The sequence below is a fragment of the Dermacentor silvarum genome, chromosome 4 (assembly GCF_013339745.2).
Source record: "Dermacentor silvarum isolate Dsil-2018 chromosome 4, BIME_Dsil_1.4, whole genome shotgun sequence".
In the NCBI taxonomy this organism is placed as follows: Eukaryota; Metazoa; Arthropoda; class Arachnida; order Ixodida; family Ixodidae; genus Dermacentor; species Dermacentor silvarum.
The window spans coordinates 217,174,402-217,191,899 of NC_051157.2; the positions used below are offsets into that span (position 1 = coordinate 217,174,402).

The window sequence follows — 17,498 nt, forward strand, 5'->3', positions numbered from 1 at the left end:
ATGACAATTATATGACAATGCAAAATTGGTGTTTTATTGGATTACATGTTAATGTAATAAATACCACGAAAAAAAAAACAACGGTGGCTGGATCGGTTAGCGTGGTGGTCGAGGTCGGTGGTTGGAATCCGCAGCCCGATGAGCAATTTTTATATAGAGTATCTTGCGGTCACGCCTACAACGGCACATACACTTGTGAGGCAATACAAGCTTCGCTTGAAAATGCGGGAGGCATTTAAAGAAATGGGTCGTTAATTGGCAGCACCTTATTTGTCACCAAATTTCCACGTAGGGAGCCACTTGCTATTAACCACTGCACTTACGGCCACTTGCTATTAACCAGTCTGAAGGTAAAGAGCAGTGATCTAAAGAGCACTTAAAAAAATGCGAATAATGAAAAATCACTTCAGCTTATCTTCCAAGGCGTTGCGCCTTCCATCTGCGCCGCATTATTTTTTTCGTCATTGTTTAGAAATAAGCTAAATCCACCTTAATGACTTACGAGGACATCCTTCTTGACCAATTCACCACCATGCATCGAGCGCCGTATACCCACAAAAGGGGGCGACAGCTAGATGTAGATCCTCGGGGAAAATTTTTTTTAGCTATACCTACTGCCGCCCGATTCTTGGCCTATCCCCCTCAGTGGAGTGCGAGCCCTGATAAAGGATCATCATCATCATCATCATCATCATCATCATCATCATCACTGGCACTTACCCACTCTCGGAGATTACCCAGAGTGGTCAAGAACCGGGTAGGTTGAAATAAAATGGCCAATAGAGTGCAACATTGTCGAACATAAAATAGCTAGCCATATACTTACCTACCTCGAATCCGACAACTCTTTCGTTCCTTATCAGCATGGACTCCGCAAAAATGTTTTCACTGTGGCTAGAGTCGTTGTCATAATTAGAATAAAGTTTTCTTCTTCTTCTCGGCCGATGCCCCCTAGTGGGTGGGATTCATCGCTTGAAATCAAGAACATGAGCATGTCGAGCAAGAGCAGCAACGTCTCCATCAGCCAGGAAGACCCCACCGAAGGCAGCGCGGCCGTGGCGCCGTCGGAGGAAGGCGACGGCGAAGAGGCCGGTGTCGTCGACGAGTACCTGCGCCAAGTGCTGAGCCTGGATCCCGATGCGATGGAGCAGCTGTCCGCCCTCGACCAGGAGGGAACCCGAGCGCCCGCCAACAGCGCCACCAGCGTCGGGGCAGGGACGCCCGACACTCGTGCAGGCTCGGTCGAAGCGCTGCGTTCCAGCCTCGATTCCAACACCGCGTGGGCCAAGGACCGGTCGCAGCAGGCGATGGCGGAAGGTCAGAGCCCCTGCACAGCCTTCTCTTCACTCTTGCCTCCGTATTCTGAAATGCATCTTAAGTTGAAGCCCATGTTTGACTTGATTTAGATGACGCTTGCCATGAACGCGCCGGAGGAAAAGCAATGAGTCTCCATGGGCACGTTCACGCCAGGCGTCACTTAGATCAAGTCAAGCATGGACTTAAGATGCATGTCTGATTGCGGGGGTTAATCTAGTTCCACGTGTTCAAATGAACTATTGAATCCTATTTGAAAGAATCGTGTAGATCACACGCACTGTGGGAATCGGTGTATATGCGAAGGGGGTGGGGGGGGGGGGGGTGCATGCGGTGGGGTGGGAGGTGCGCGTGCACGTCTTTTGAATCTGACTGGCCACGCTAGCAGCTGCCTGCCTTCGAGCGGCGCCAGTGGCAAACCGCCCCGCAAGGCATACGGTGGCCGGTATCGGGAGGGTAGACAAAAAAATAATAATAAAGGGGGTTATTCTGTCAGGTCGTTGGCGTCGCAGGTTTTCGCCCGTTACGCGTGTGTGTGGCAGATGGTGGGGACGTCGACGTTTTTTGGTGGGGACGTCGATGTTTTCGTGAACAAGCGAGGCAAATTATGACAGTAAACGCGCTGCAGATTTTATCGACGAACGCGTCCCTCCGCCACCATGGTAGACCTAGCTTGCAGAGAAAGCGGAACGCTTGTTCCGCATAAAACGGTGTTCAGTCACAAGACACGGCTTGTTTGATCTTGTAGATATCCAAAACGATAGAGACGTTTGCAGAAAGATGGAGGCTTGAATTGATTAACAGCGGTAGACCACGAAATGTCGCTGAGAGAACGCTTTGACAAGTGGACTTATACTTGTCTTCGCCAGGGAAGCAACAAGGGCAGCTGGTGGTTAGCAGCTATGAACCAAGTCTCAGCACGTGGCCTCGAAGATCGCGCTCGCACTGTACGTGCGGGAAATCGGAGGCCATGCACATTGCCTCGGAAATACTTTAGCGCAATGCAGGCTGCGGTGGCCTATAGTGCTTGTCTATGAGTTGTTTCCAACGGTGCCTCGATGCGTTCCCCTCTGCTTCGCAGAGGAGGAGGAACGCATTCAGGCACCCTACCGCGCGCGCCGCCAATCTTGAAAGTAATTTGCAGCTTCGTTATGCAATCGGGTGGATGAAAATTTTCCCTTTCATGCACTGTAAAAATTACTTGTCTTCAAAAACTCATATTTTTTTCTGAGCTTATCGTGGCACATCCTCTCGTATTTCAAGCGTAAAATTTTTCGCGGAGGCTGGTCTACGTATATCTGCACGATCTTAAACTACGCTTTATAATCGGTGCGAAATCTTTCTGCAGCTGTGCTTTAATGTGTGATAGCGTGATTGACCTGAGCAACAACAAAGTTCGCTTGCAGGCCAATCTCACGTGCGCGCAGGTTTGATGATTCAGCCATTTATAGGCCGAGGTCGGGTCCATCTTCCCTACAGACCGGGCAAAATGGGCACTGATTGGGCTTAAGTTCGGCTTGGACTGAATCAACATTAATGGAACGTAGCACAATTTGGCAAAATAGAAGCTGCAATAATAGAAATAACAAAGGGGTATACGTAAAAAGTACTTTACGAGATAAGTCGGACATAGTTACACAACGCAACTGATACTACAGTATTTCGTTATAAAAATAGGTTTTTGTAGTCACGTTCATTGCTGATAAACAACTTACCAATCATAAAAATAAGGCAGCAGATAATGTAACGATAATTTCCGACACGTACATAATGCGACAATGGGCTAGTAAGCTAAAACAGCAGGTTTCGTTGGTTTCCTTGTAACTTTGAAGCTTTGAAGCCTTCGCAGCCTTTCAATGACAGAGAGCCATGTTTCCCCGCAGTGGACCGCAAGGCCACCGACGGCAGCTTTTCGGAGGCAGCAACCAACGAGTGACGGCGCTTCATTCCTGGCGTTGTGCTACGCTCGATGACCCCAGTTAGAAACACATCGGCCGCTGACATAGAAGCCTACCACAGCCGTCTCACTCACTCGCCTATTAACACGAAGTTGTGCGCTTGTCTCGCTTTGACCTTGAAAGCATGACTTCTGTTTCATCTTTCAGTGTTGAGATCCGTACCAGTGCGAACGTGGCGTTAGCTTTTCTCATAAATTTCTGCTCGACACCTTCTCCAAGTCAACTTTCGCTAGTCAACGTTGGGGACTATATTCCACGCTGCAACGCCAAAATGTTGCACGCGTTCATGGCGTCTATATATACAGTGTCTTGTTCGCAAAAATAAATATTGTGCTTTCAAAGGTGGAGACTTGTAACTATACCTGACGACAGCTTTCTGTGGCAGCACAGCCAAGGCTACGCGCATGCACTCACACGTGCGGAGCTTCTGCTCTTGTGTTAATACGCCATGTAGTGCTGGCGCTTTGCTGGCCATAGCTATGTGCTGGCGGTATACCGGAGCAGGAAAACCAGACGTGGACACGGAAAGCCAGAAAACTAGAAACAGCAAGAAACGGTAATTCGTTTTTTAAGTAATCTTTTTTGTTTGTTCTGAAATCAATGTTGAGCAAAAAAAAAAAATAATAAGGAATGAGTGGCATGCTTTTATTTTACGGTACGCAGCTTCCAGTTGCTTACATTCGCGGACTACTTGCATATGAGCAGTTAAAAAAAAAAAGTGTGCTTCGGCTCCATAGCTTTCGCTGCGCTGCCACAGAAAGTTGTCGCCGGGAATAGAGACCGGATTTTCAGGCACTAAAAATGTGCTGTTAGGCAGCTAAAACAGGAACCTAAAGGGAACAAATAATTTGCCGCCGAGATTTTGAATCAAAATAAAAGCGGGGGCCATAAAGTTGGTAAGCACAACGCGGTTTATGGAACAAGATCGAAAGAAAATATTATGAATTTAACAATGGTCTCATAGCCTACCGCTAATTTTTTCCCGCGTGCTTCTGTTTGTACCACGCAGCGCATTTCTCCGTGTCATTGTTCACTGACTGATCCAACGGAACGTTATCAATTATTTTGGCAGCATTTCGTGTGTTTCACATGGCGCGTTCAGGGAGGGTTGCGTAAAGTTGATAACTGTAATTTACGCTGCAATTTATAGCCCGAAAACACCAGCAGCATCTAATCTATAATTTGCAGCACACGGTCCGAATTCCCGCACATGGCCCGAATAATTATATCAAAATTATTTTTACAGCACAATTGTAATTGTTTCTTGACATTACGTTATCTCGCTGTCTTCGAGATCCGGCGTGAACAAGATGTACATGGTTACTGGCCCTCATTTAATCACCGGACGTCCACCGGTTACAAAAAGTTTTTTTAACCTCCTTGGAACCTCCGAAGCCACAAAAGAAACGCGCAGGAGCCACGAAATGCTGTAGAAAGAAGGCCCGAGAATATACCTCCACCATTTCCACTCGACCGTTCTCCCGTTTCCGCCGAACGGTCTACCCACTTGCTTTTGGGCGACGCGACGCGAGCTACGTCTTTTGTGGCGTCTCGCACGACTCGGGGTCATATATTCACGTCACAGTCACGCACGTTCTTGGGAAGCATTCCAGGAATTCCAAGTAAGCGCCAAGTATATACAGGGCGTTCAAGAATCCCAGGACACCGAAACACCTCTTATGAGTTGTGAACGCAAAAGCATTTAACGTCCAATTGAACGGCTATGAGCGGTCCTTCCAAATTTGCACGGCAAGTAATGTACCATACCGGTACGTGCTGCCCGAGCCAGCAAGCAGCAGCAGCCTGCGGGGCCAACGCCGCATGCCACCGACGCCCTATGCAATGAGACCGAGGAAACAGCAGCGGATGATAAGTGGTTCTTGAGGAAAGGGAAAGGTTGACGCTATCTTCTGCAGCCCTTGAGGGAGCACGGCTCAGCGCCACCAAGGCCAGAGGGGATGAGAGAAAGAGAGAGAGAGAGATGTGGACCGCGCGCCGGCTTCCGAGAGTTTGGCGCTGAGCCGTGCTCCCTCAAGAGTGGCAGAAGATAGCGCCAACCCTTCCTTTTCTCATACATAACCACTTCTCGCTCCGAGAGCGAGGGCGACATGGTGCATGGCGATAACCTCGCCTCTCACGCAACACCTGGCGCGCTAAGGACGCAGCAGGTGTTACCGTTTCACCCGCTCTGCGCCTCTGCTGCGTTGAGGCGCGCTCGTGGCGTGACGTCGCAGCCAATGGGAATTTAGGCGACGTTTCGCTGCTACAGACGCCGGCCTTTTCGCTCAATGGGCCATTTGATGCTCTCGCATCAATAAGCAAATGAGGTTTGTTCAAAGCCACGAAGAACGTCTACGAACCGTTACACGTGTTTTGAAAGTATAGGCTTCGTCGTAAGCGAAAACTCGACTTTACTACACCTCACGAGTGCCTTGCAGCATTGCCGAAGGCACGAGGCGTACACAGACGATATCCTTGCGCAGCGGTATATATAGTTCCGGGTGTAACTGGCAGATTATTGGCTGCACTAGATATTTTTATTTTTGCTCGCTATATGATACGGTACAGCGATACGTAACATGGTATGACCTTTGAGTATGCACGTCGTATGCCGAGAATTACTGTGGCAGTTACCGCCGGTGACCGTAATAGCCACCTATATAACCGTGATCACCTATAACAACATGGCAGCGCCCACACAGCGTCGACCACCCGCTTCGATCCGAATTCGCGCTTTTTACTGGCACTCCGGCCCTTCGGCAAGAAATAAGTGATAAAGTCCGACATCGCTAAGTCTCATCTCAAGCTCAGGTCAAAGCATCAGCAATGCTTTGTCGTAATTATTGACATCGCTTGTTTGTTTTTGCGCTGCCAAGACAGACACGGCGCCGAGCCGTAAAACTGGTTTGATCCATAGTTAGCAGATGGCGCCACACCATTAGCACTGGCTATGCGTTGACGATGCGGAACGCCATAATATAAAGGCCTAATTGTTCACGGCATCATTAATTTATTACCCTGTTCTAGCATGGTACGTGACGACGGTAGCGAGCAAACGCCAAGTATCGACGCCGAAGAGACGCTGTACGCACGCAGGTGAAAATTTATGAGAACGTTCGGAGGCTGCAAGATAAACGCAGGGAAAACGTACAGGTGAAGTGAAACCCCGCTGTCGCATGCGTGCAAACGAAGCTTATGGTTATGGCGTAAAAAAATTTGTTTGCGTCAATCCACAAACCATGGAGCATGTACCAACAGTATGGCAAGCAGACGCTGAGCAGACGACGCAGCGCGGATGAGCACACCTCGAGGGCCATTCGGCTTTCCTATTGGTTAAGAATTCGTGTAGCTTCCACATTGCTGCAAGTAACTACTGAGATAGAGTACTGTATTCGTGTTCTGTATATTGTTTGGAACCTAGCTAAACTCTGTTATGCCTAATTAGCCACCTAAATTATGCCTAAATAGCCACTGGGAAAAAACTGCGAGTGGAGCGGAAACGTCTGCTCCCACGAAAAGATAAAAGTTTGGTCAAGGCTGCTTATCAGCAGGAAAACTTAAAAAAAAATTACCATATGTGCCTTGTGCTCGGAGGCGTCGAACAGGCCAAGAAGATAGTGGCTAAATTGGCAATGTTGCCTTCCATCGCACTCTTCGGGGCGCAACAGCCCACTTTTATGAAGGATCGGAGAACAGAGATAATATTTTCAGGCTGTATAAACACGGGATCTAATCCCCCTTGAAAAATCTACTCGACGGCAGAGCACACTCGATGCCCTCTGGGCCTCAATCAGCAGTGCACCAATAAGGAGGAAAACGAAGAAGTAGAAAAGCCTGATAATGATGATAGTGACCGAGTTGGGGTCAAATGCGCTAGTTACCTGCTCGGCGTAGCGCCCTTGTGCACCTGTCACTGGAAAGCTCAGACACGGCCAACCTTGTCAGGCGTCATCTTGGCACTGAGGGAAGGAGAGAGGCGTCCCGTTTCCACTTCCCTCAACGCCACTCTTTCTCTCTCAATCCCTCAAACATGCCTCAAATCACGGTGGTGCATGCCTCAAACCAAGGAGGTTGCCTTGCCTCAAACCATTCATTGTAGTGGCACGAGCCCAATTCACCACCCGAAACACTCATCATCATCATCGTCATCATTCGTTCCGTGCGTCGCCACGTCTGTCAACACATTTCGGTCCTCGGTCTCGAGTCGCACCAAGTGTACTCGCCAAGTAATCACCTTTCCACGTAATTCTCAAAAGCGGAGGTGAGTTTCCCTTTGTTTCTTCTAGCTCTTACTACATTTCTTTTACGCATTCGTGAACTGATGGCTTGTACCTTTCTCGCCTTGCGCGCGCATCAGAGACATTGCATGGTAGTGTTCTACAGTCGTTAACACAGTACGAGGTGTCTGTTATTTAGTTCATATCTGTAAAATTCAAGCCAGGTACTGGTTCATGCGCACTCGTATGACGTGCCTACATAGGCGTGTTTCGAAGTAAAAGGACGGGGGTTCAAAGAAAAACACTTCTTTTCTTTTTCTTCTTTCTGCGGTTTTAGGTGCCAAAACCAGTTCTGATTATGAGGCACGCCATAGTCGAGGGCTCCGGATTAATTTTGACCACCTGGGTGGGGTTCTTTAACGAGAAAACACCGTGCGGGCGCGATGCTTGAGAAAAGAGTGCCTCGATGCATAAAGTTTCCTACAATAATTACTAGAGGGGACTATGGCGCGGCAATTGTTCCGTCACCATGGGAATCATGATGGGTACGATACATGGAGGAAGAAAAATACAGGAGGGAGCATTACGTTACGCAGCCAGCCTTGGCAAACGAACGTTTCGTGTAGCCAGCAGTGGTGGCCCAACACGTGACCCTTTGCGTCGAAGTCACGGAGAATCGAGATTTGCCGAGACGTTTAGTCACCGGTAGCTTTTATTCGGTGCGCGCTCGGCCGGCAGCTGCTCACATGCAGGAAGGAAAAAGATTTTTCCTTGCTTTGTTCTTTTTCCTTGTTTTTCTTTGTGTTTATTTCAAGAGTTTCAAATGGTTTCGAATGGGTACTGAAAAAAGAAATCAACCGGGAGTACTAAAACCTACCGCGCACTCTGACGTATCCTCCGTGCCATGACGTTTTCATCACGTGTTGGGCCACCACAGGCCGGCGACAATCGCGCTGCGGTATGCTCCCTCCTATATTTTCCTTCCTCCATGGCATTATAGGAAGTACGTGGATTTGTCTGATCTTCGTGCTTGTCGATTCAGACGTTCTTGTGACTTTGTTTATTGCGCTTCATGTACCAACATTGTCGTAATATACGAGCAATATATTCTTTTCGAAGTGCAGATCGAAGACGCTGCGAACCGCACAATCGCTACTAGTTACAATAGTTCAGCTTGGCGAGGTGGCCAAATCTAAACGCGCCAAGCGTCTCAATGCACTGGCTTGCCCGCGATAACTCCATCAGGGCGTTCTATGCCGTTTGTCGTTGCATGCGTCCGTGGCATACAGGTTTCAGTGTCGGCCTTCTGGGCTAGAGGTCCTGTGTTCGAATCCTGCCGTCGGACAATTTTATTAACGATCTATTTAATTATTTATAACGCAGTGTTTTGTTGAAAATGAGGAGTTTGCAAAGTCTTACGAAGCCGCTTGAACCCAGAAGGACGACGTTTAGGCAAATCCGTGTACTTCCCATAATTCCAGTGCTGGCTGAACCGCCCCCGTTGCAGATCCCGTATACACTAGTGCCAGAGTTCCCTCTAGTGCTAGTGTGGAATTACTGTGCGAAACTCTATGCCGCGGCGGTGAGAGCGCATCGACTCCATCGAGACGCCTAAGCAAGGGAAACGCTGCCGTGTAGCCACGCGCAATATATATTAAACTGAACGCATTGTTGGGAATCGGGGTAGCGTTTAGGCCGGTGATCCTTCCAGCCACAGGGATGAGTACATCCGGGAGTAGGAGCGAGAGCAAGAGGGCTTGTTCTACATATTTACAGTGGCTCCAGATATGGAAGCCCACTCCATGTAGGATCATTTTGAATGTCTCAGCTCACTGCATGTCCGAGCAAACATTAGACCACGTCAGGACACCCTCACTGCACACAAGGTGTCCGCTTATAAAACAGCCGTCTTCCCCAGTTACCTACACAAGGGTGATGACCTTGGTGCGGCCAATCAGAGGGGTCGAACTGTTCACATAACTATATACGCCTCTGATATCCATCCTTCGAAGCAAGGACGAGTCACTCTGGAAACCGGGGGTTCACGCTGCTTCCACGAAAGTCGCCGAGCTGGTTTCTTGCTCTCCGTGACGATCATCTGGTCAGGGTCAGGAGAGCGGCTTTCGCGCTGGTCGCCGCTTCCGAGGAAGGTGGCGGTCGGGCACTGTCGCCATCTGGGCGACGCTGATGAAAGGGGCTGCCTTAGGGGAAGAACAAAAGAATGCGCCCTGCCGATGCGGGACGCAACAGCATAGAGTTTCTCACTATATTCTGGCGCTGCTGCGCTGTTGTATGCATGGGAATGCCGGTATATTGTGACTTCGGATTGGCATCTTTCTCGGAGAGCCAGCACACCTTGAAGACGCGCCTGGCTAGCACCGTTACGTCTGTCACAAGGATTAATTTCCTACTAAAACAGCACGCAAATAGCTGTTTGAGCTTTATTATTAGACAAAACATTGAGAAATCTTCCTTGACGAATAGTAACGTATATAATAATGACTCATAGGATTACCATTCTACCTCCGTCGCTTCGACAGGTGCCCATGCGTACATACCCACGGATTGCACTCCCGACGGAAGGCGGTATCTTTGTTCTTTCTTTAGCGTTCAACTCCAGCGACTAAAGCATCTACAAAAAGAGAAAATCAACGAAAGTAGAATAAAAAGATGAAAGGAAACATGCTGGCGAATAAGGTCGCTTTAGCCGGGCACAACTTGCTATACCTGAAACCTATCCATTGGTTGGTAACACAGTGGTAGAAAAATACTCGATTATATGTTTAATTGATGATACCCGCCGCGGTATAGTCAAGCAATGCTGTGGCTATGATAATGTTGTGCTGCCAAGCTCTACGGTCGCTGGTTCGATACCGGCAAGTCCGGATTACAATCCGACGAGAAACAACACTCCATGCGCATTTTTGGCGTCGCCGTGATGTTTCGTGTAAAGGCCAAGGGCGATGATACATGTAGAAGAATTTCGTAATCTCGTTGTGAGTAGCGGAATTTCGTAACCTCGTTGTGAGATACGATTTTTCGTATATCGTATATTTTTCCATGTTATTATGTTTAAACCGAAGACGATGAACCTGAGATATAACGCTTAACGTGTCACGGTGAGGGCGAATTCTTTTTATTGCGGTAGCACTTATATGGACACTTCAAGCGGATATCTGACGTCGGCGTCGCCGTGAGGTTCCGTACAAAATCCAAGGGCTATAAAATTGTCGCCTCGCGCAGTATGTGCGAGTGAAGGCACGCGTGGGACGCGCGCTATCACGGAGAGCGAACGCACGCCGGAGAGCAAACGCGACTTCCGTCGCGCGAAAGGCCGTGGTGGTATGGGAGGGAGGGGATGGGGCGACGCTTTGCTGCGGCACCAAATGCTTGTCTTGCAACCGGGCGCAAGGGTAACTGGCGACGCAATCTCCCACGCGAAAGGAGCAAAGCGGGAAGGCAGCGCGGGGAGGGAGGGGGGGGGGGGGGGCGGTTTCTGCTCTGCCGACAAATGCGTTCTTGTACTTTGCGCCGGTACGGGCTGTCGGTGTTGTCGCGCGCACCGTATCTTGCAAGCGATCTCCACATGGCTCTGACCTTTGTATGCGCTGTGCATTCGCCGCTCAGCTTCCGTTGAAGCGATAGACCGCACGAACCGTCGCTCGCTGCGGCGGCCGCGCTTCTCCACGCCAGCGTTTTGACAGTGGTTGTCTGCGGTCATCGAGTTTGATCTATTCGTGTTTGCTTGTGCGCGCTGACACCACGCTTGTTAATTCAGTTAGTAAGCGAATGTGTCAAGTAAATAAAACTACTATCGCTACTAGTTATAGCTCTCTACTAATTTGCTATCGCAATTGATGCTTCGCCTTTCGGGTGAAACTGTGACATTTCTTTTTTCCTGAGGCATATAGTACGATCGGAGATTAGGAACACCATGTACATACAGCGAATTAGATACTCAATAACGTTGATGCGTGTCGTTTCTCCTTCCTTATGCAGGCCATACACTTGACCTCCGAAGGACTATATCTCGGGCGTTCCGGCACTTCGTTCGCCAACAACAAGAAGCGCAAGCCATGTCGGACGCATCGTCCGCTCCGGGTGCAGGGGATGCCGGGACTGCGCGTCCCAGCGATGTTCCAAAAAAGTACCTCGATCGCGTACGCGTCCCCTGCACCAAGAACGGAGACTCTGTCTGCCAGCTACTAATGCATCTACGTCGTACAACCCAAGTGCTCCTCGGCGCTTATCACGAGCTGGTTCTAGATGATCGACGCCCCGGAGGCGTTCGTCTGGCAATCGTTCGGGCGCCCTCGTCCACGTGCGCCCTGCTCGGCACACCGGACGACCCACGCAAGGAGGCGGCGCTGCGTTGCGCCGAGTACCTGCTTTCCGAGCACCGATGCATCACGGCTGTCGAGATCAACGGCAGCACGCCGCAACCGTCGTCCCTGCTCGCCGCTCTTCGAAGCAGTGTCTCGGTGAAAAGCGTGACCGTGTGCCTGGTACTGGAGCGAATCGACCAGACCGACGTAGGTGTCCTCGAGGCGGTGGACGCGTTGATGAACCTGGAAGAGCTTGCTTTCGCGTCCGTCGGCTGCGGTCTACAAGCGCATTCTCGAAGTATCACGCAGCTGAAAGGCCCACTGCTAGAGCGAAGCATGCAGCACCTCAGGAGCCTAGACGTGTCCGTCATCACGTTGAGCACAGAGAGAGTGAACGGACTGGTTTGGGCGCTTACTTCGAACCGCACCGTCACCGAACTCACTGTCGGACGACGCGTATTTAGCGCCGGCTCCGACGAGTCCGGTGAGCTGTTCGCCCGGTACCTAACCAAGAAGGACGCCACGCTCAGGAAACTGACGCTCAAGGCGCTAGACCTTTTCGATGACCCGGGGATGGTGTTGCAGACTCTCGCTGAAGCGTTCTGCAATATGACCACGCTGGAGGAACTGAACGCAGACCTGTGGATGAGTTGCGCCGGCTTGTAAGTATACTTCAAGTGCTTCTAAAGCCACGGGTAAAAAGTGAGGTTTAGCCCTTCAGGATGTGTAACAAGTGCCTCCATAGTTATGTTGGAACTAACGCCATAGATGCCTGTGTTTCACTGATATTTGATAACACTAGGCAGCAGATAACAATTGAGGCAAGGAAAAGGATGCACTGTGACAGTGCATGGGGCTTGCAGTACTTGCATCAGATCTAGTGCGCTGCGCAAAGAGCGATTTATCCACGCCAACTTCATAACTCGTAGGAGGTGCGGCTCCGGGGGACGATATAGAATTACTGTATACAGGGTGTCCCAACTATCATGCACCAAACCTTAAAGAGTATGCAAATGCCACGTAGCTGGTCGTAAGCAAAGTATTGTTACCTGCCGTCACTTGGAGGTACTCGGAGTATCTTTGTATTTCACCTAATTACATAATTAGTCCTAATTAATTAATAAACTTCTCCATTACAATTAGATAAAAGGTGTCAATGAGAAAACTGTAGAGCAACATTAAAAATTCCCGATGCAGCTTTCTGTTGCGCAATACGTGCTACACAGAAGTGTTTTTCCGAGAGTGAAAGAAGCCCGCGAATACACTCAAAACTGCCGCGCGACTGGCCGCTCGAGGCACTTTGCGTGTATTCTTAAAGCCCCTATATATAATATAGGGGCTTTATGTATTCTGCCAGCGCAGTGCCTCGAGCGGCCAGTCACGGAGGCACAGTCCACAAACCATGGGATGGTAGGCAAAGAAAGTCTCGATTTAAAATCTACCACTATTACTTTATGACTTGTGGCAACGTTTTCGCAAGCTCAGCACATTTTCTACACGGCCACCAAGCTATATATGCTGCGATTTGAAATGCTTCTCACCATCTCTTCGCCACTGCTGTGCCACTGCTCCCTCCGGCCGGCCATGCTGCCGGCAGGTCAAGCTAGCGCACGGTGCATTCTGGTCGAGCTTATCCGGCGTGCGAGCGCATTCGTCATCAGAGCGCATCGAATGTCATCAGTCTTACGCCGGTATAGCGCAGGATATACCGTGGCGTTACACTATATACTATTGACACGTATGCATGTTTATCCTTTCACCGGCTGTTAAACGTTATCGCTAGGCACAGGACGCGCCTGCATCTATCGGAAGTTTCTCGAACGTTATCGATGCTTCTATCCGTTGTCTCTTGTCACCGACGCTCATGCAATCTGATTGTGTGAACGACGCGAATTGTCTAGAACTTCCTGGAAGACACGCGGGTACCAGGGATTAATCTGGAACCTTCGATGAGTCGTGTATAAAAGCCGACGCGTTTCGCCGCTGATCAGATTTTCGACGATCGCCGACTGTTCGCCGCTATCGTTTACCTTCGAATGAGTGTTGCCAGGTTTGGCTATATATATAGCCAAACTGGGCTACGGGAAAATTTTTTTGCCGTCGACTTGGACGAGTTGGCTATGTGGCTATATTTGGGCTACTGAAAATCTGCGACTTGGCTGTGTTTGGGCTATAAGTGGCGCCCTAATCCACGCTCCAGAGGTGGCTCTGATCGGGTAGAAGCAAATCTCGACGGCTGTGCTTTAGCTGGCTGAGCCGGCCGCGTGGCTGTGCGTGTGCACGTGCGCGAAACTGTGTTTGGGATTTGCGTCGGGCACGCTATTTCATCGATTTAGTGGGAGCCAAAAGCTGCCCCAAAAGCTTTCGTCAACAAACGTGGCGGCGCCCATCGAAGCGACGGCTCTAACCTAGCACAAAACTGGGATCTATTTGTGGTAATGCGTGAAGTTCGTAAGCTAGAAGAAGTGATTGCGGTTATCGCTTTCTCTCAACTAACATGTGTAATGAAGATTGATTCATTATACGCCGCTGATTCCGAATTCAATTGTCGATTTCATGGCTCGTAGGCCTATCACGGATTGACTTGGCTGGGTGAAGGTGCATAAAGTTGGTTACTCAAAACTAAGCGCAACAAGTTGCATGCTGCTAATAGAATGAGTGCTAAATTGTAATTAAAGGAGAAAACATGAAAGTCTAAAATACTTTTCTTATCATAAAATGTTATATTTTATTTTAATATTTATAACAGCTTTTCTTTGACGCCGTAGTGACGCTGCAAATGCAACACGCTATCGGCAAACGCAAAACGCCTATTCCAAAACTCTTCATTCCTGCATGCCCCAACGCTAACACCCGCAAATCTCTTTGGGGCCCCAAACTTTAGGGGCCCCTATTTTAAAACTTTATTAGACATCAACATGGTTTGCTTTTTGACAGTAACCAGTTTTCACCGCATTACCACTGTTATCAATTTGTTGTTTACCTTTGCTCTATGTGTGTCGTTACGGCTTTTACCATTTCGAGCGAGTTACGTTCGGGACGTGCTTGTCGCCGAAAACGACTGCGCACTTCTTACACTTGTGTGCCGGTTTGCGCAGTAATCTTTTAAAGCTCCGCTTACACCGATTCAGACAGTCAGTGGCATCTGTTGCCTGTCCCTTTTATTAACGTTTGTTGTTGGCGTGCTAGAGACCTAAGATGGTGGCCAGGTTGATGTAAATCGACACTATATAGGTAGTTTGTGTCCCAGCTAATCCGGCCCAGCTAATTGAAAAATAAAAACACAAAAAACGAGAAAACAAGATAGGGCGATGCGACAAATAACGCGAGATATCATAGCGCGAAAGACTTATTTTAGCTCATCAAAAAAGAAGCTAATGAGCACGTCGCCGTCGCAGATCGCTGGACAGCCGAACTTCTACGCCGTAGGCAGAGATTAGCATGAGAAATTGATAACGCTGAACATTATTTTGTGTTCACGACAGCTAAAAAGCAGAGTTCGTAGTTAATATTACTGTAAATAACTAAAATAATCTCTTAGTACTATCTGTCATAAAATAAAAGGACTGATTTCGCCCTCTGCAGCGATTCGCTGGAGAGCTTTAGGGGCCAACCAAAAAGTGTTTTGTGCAAGCATGATGTCGCTGTTGTTGATGTAAAGGGCCGACCATCACGGCGGCACGGACATTTTGTTACAACGGGTTGTGCAAAAAAGGCTTGCCATCGTCGAATGTGAGAATGTATACACAAAGAAAATTGCAAATATAAGTGGCTATATTTAGCTTCGAAATATTTTGCACTTGTTTTTCTGTTTGGCTACATTTGGGCTACAATTTCTCTAGCTTTTGGCTACGCCGTCTCGTCGGACCTGGCAACATTGCTTCGAGTGCAACTTGCTTTTGTGGGCACAGGTTCGCCCAATAAAGTCCGTTTCGTCATTCACAGTTTTGCGACTGTTTTCTTCACCGTCACTACTACGTGACACTATAGTGTACAAGAGAAGTTATAGGAATGTCCACTTTCCACCGGAGCGTAACCGCACCGCGCGTCGGCGCACACTGTCATTACGTATTTATAATATTGAGACAGCAATAATCTAGACACTCCAAGTGGATTTCTGCCGCCGTCGTCGTCGTCGCCGCCGTCGTTGTCGCTGTGAGGTTCCGTATAAAGTCCAAGGGCGATAAATTGTCGCCGCGCGCCGTATGCTGTATGTGCGAACGGAGAGCGAACGCACGGCGGAGAACAAACGCGACGTCTCCGTCGCGCGAAAGGCCGTGGGGGGATGGAAGCGAGGGAGGGAGGGAGGGGGGGGGGGCGGTTGTGCTCCGGAACTAGCTGCGCATTTAGCGACCCGGCGCAAGGGGATCTGGCGAGTCAATCTCGCGCGAAGGAGGAAAGTGGGAAGGAAGCGTGGGAGGGAGATGTTGCGGCTTCTACTCTGCCAGTAAAGGCCCGTTTATAGTTCGACGTTTCCGGCGTGTGGGCCAGCGTCGTTTGCGGCCGGTCACGCTACGCCGGTTACGCTGCGCCAGCCGAAACGCTAGACAGTTTTAGTTACACGTACGTAGAGGCTTTGCGTACGTAGAACTTCTACGTGTAAGCAGTGCGCATGCGCAGAACGTAGCGGCCGCGCGCTGGTCTCACGGACGTACGTGAGATTCGATTTTTTACGTGCGTTTCTTGCGCACGTAGAGAGCTTCGCGCGGGGGTTTCGCGAGATTACGAACAAGCGATAGCGTGCTGAGCGCGCGCAGGTGGCTTGCATGGACACACGGCGACAGGATGACTGGTCATCTATTTCATTCCATGTCATCTGGTTCCCCGCCCATCTCGGACGGGTGCCGGGTGCCCCGCCAAACCTCAACGAGATAGCCGACGACGCAGCGCGTGCGCTTACTGACCGCGCCGTCCCAGGGCAACCCCACCTCGCCGACATAGAGACCAACCGGGATGCACCCATTACGTATAATGAAATCACCAAACACTTCTACCTTGGACGCCGCATCTTTCCGCCCCCACACCCCAAACTTAACAGACCGCAAGCGCTAACCCTACGCTTATTACAAACAGACACGTACCCAAACCCCGCCAAACTCCACGTTCTCTATCCTGACGCGTACCCCAGCGACATGTGCCCCTCGTGCGGATACACGGCGACACTCGCACACATGCTCTGGGAGTGTAGAAACGCTCATCCCGACTCTACCTCGGACAAGTGGGAGAAGTCCCTCAGAAGCTCGCTTCTCGCCGACCAGCAATGGGCCGTCCAGCAGGCCCACGAAGTGGCCGCCAGGTATTCCCTGTCGGTCCCTACATGGGAGACGCCCACTACGCCCTAAGCGCGTCCTGCAGGACCCAAATAAAGTTTGTCCAGTCCAGTCAACGATGACAGCAGATAACGCTTGCACAACACACTTCCGGGCATTGCGGAGACGATGACCGGCACGCATCAATGCACATCACTGGCTTCGCTGAAATACTCATCTTGAATTGAATTGTTCATATTTCCCGATAGATGTATAGCTACGTGGTGCGTCGCGTACGTGTAGCTAAAGGCGTTTCAGATGGCGTGCATGTAAGGTACGTAGACTGTTCACGTTTGCGTACGTGAAGTCTCCACGTACGTGTAACTAAAGCTGTCTGCTATCTCCTCCGACTCGCGCGCCGGTGGCTGTTATCTT

General features: G+C 49.7%; 2 protein-coding genes across 2 annotated transcripts in view; both read left to right on the forward strand.

The window, feature by feature from the left end:
• The first annotated feature begins 942 nt into the window (after positions 1–942).
• Positions 943–3,508, forward strand: LOC119450954 (uncharacterized). Its single transcript, XM_037714408.2, has 2 exons — positions 943–1,317; positions 3,198–3,508. Exons 1-2 carry the CDS (start codon positions 945–947, stop codon positions 3,248–3,250), a joined length of 426 nt encoding a protein of 141 aa, XP_037570336.1. The 5' UTR covers positions 943–944; the 3' UTR covers positions 3,251–3,508.
• Positions 3,509–7,443: 3,935 nt separating this feature from the next.
• LOC119449240 (uncharacterized) overlaps positions 7,444–17,498 on the forward strand; it is a 29,716-nt gene continuing 19,661 nt past the window's right edge. Inside the window, exons 1-2 of the mRNA XM_049666363.1 lie at positions 7,444–7,533; positions 11,489–12,476. Of these exons, the coding sequence (XP_049522320.1) occupies positions 11,566–12,476 (911 nt within the window). The 5' untranslated portion in view covers positions 7,444–7,533; positions 11,489–11,565. The remainder of the gene's footprint in view (positions 7,534–11,488; positions 12,477–17,498) is intronic.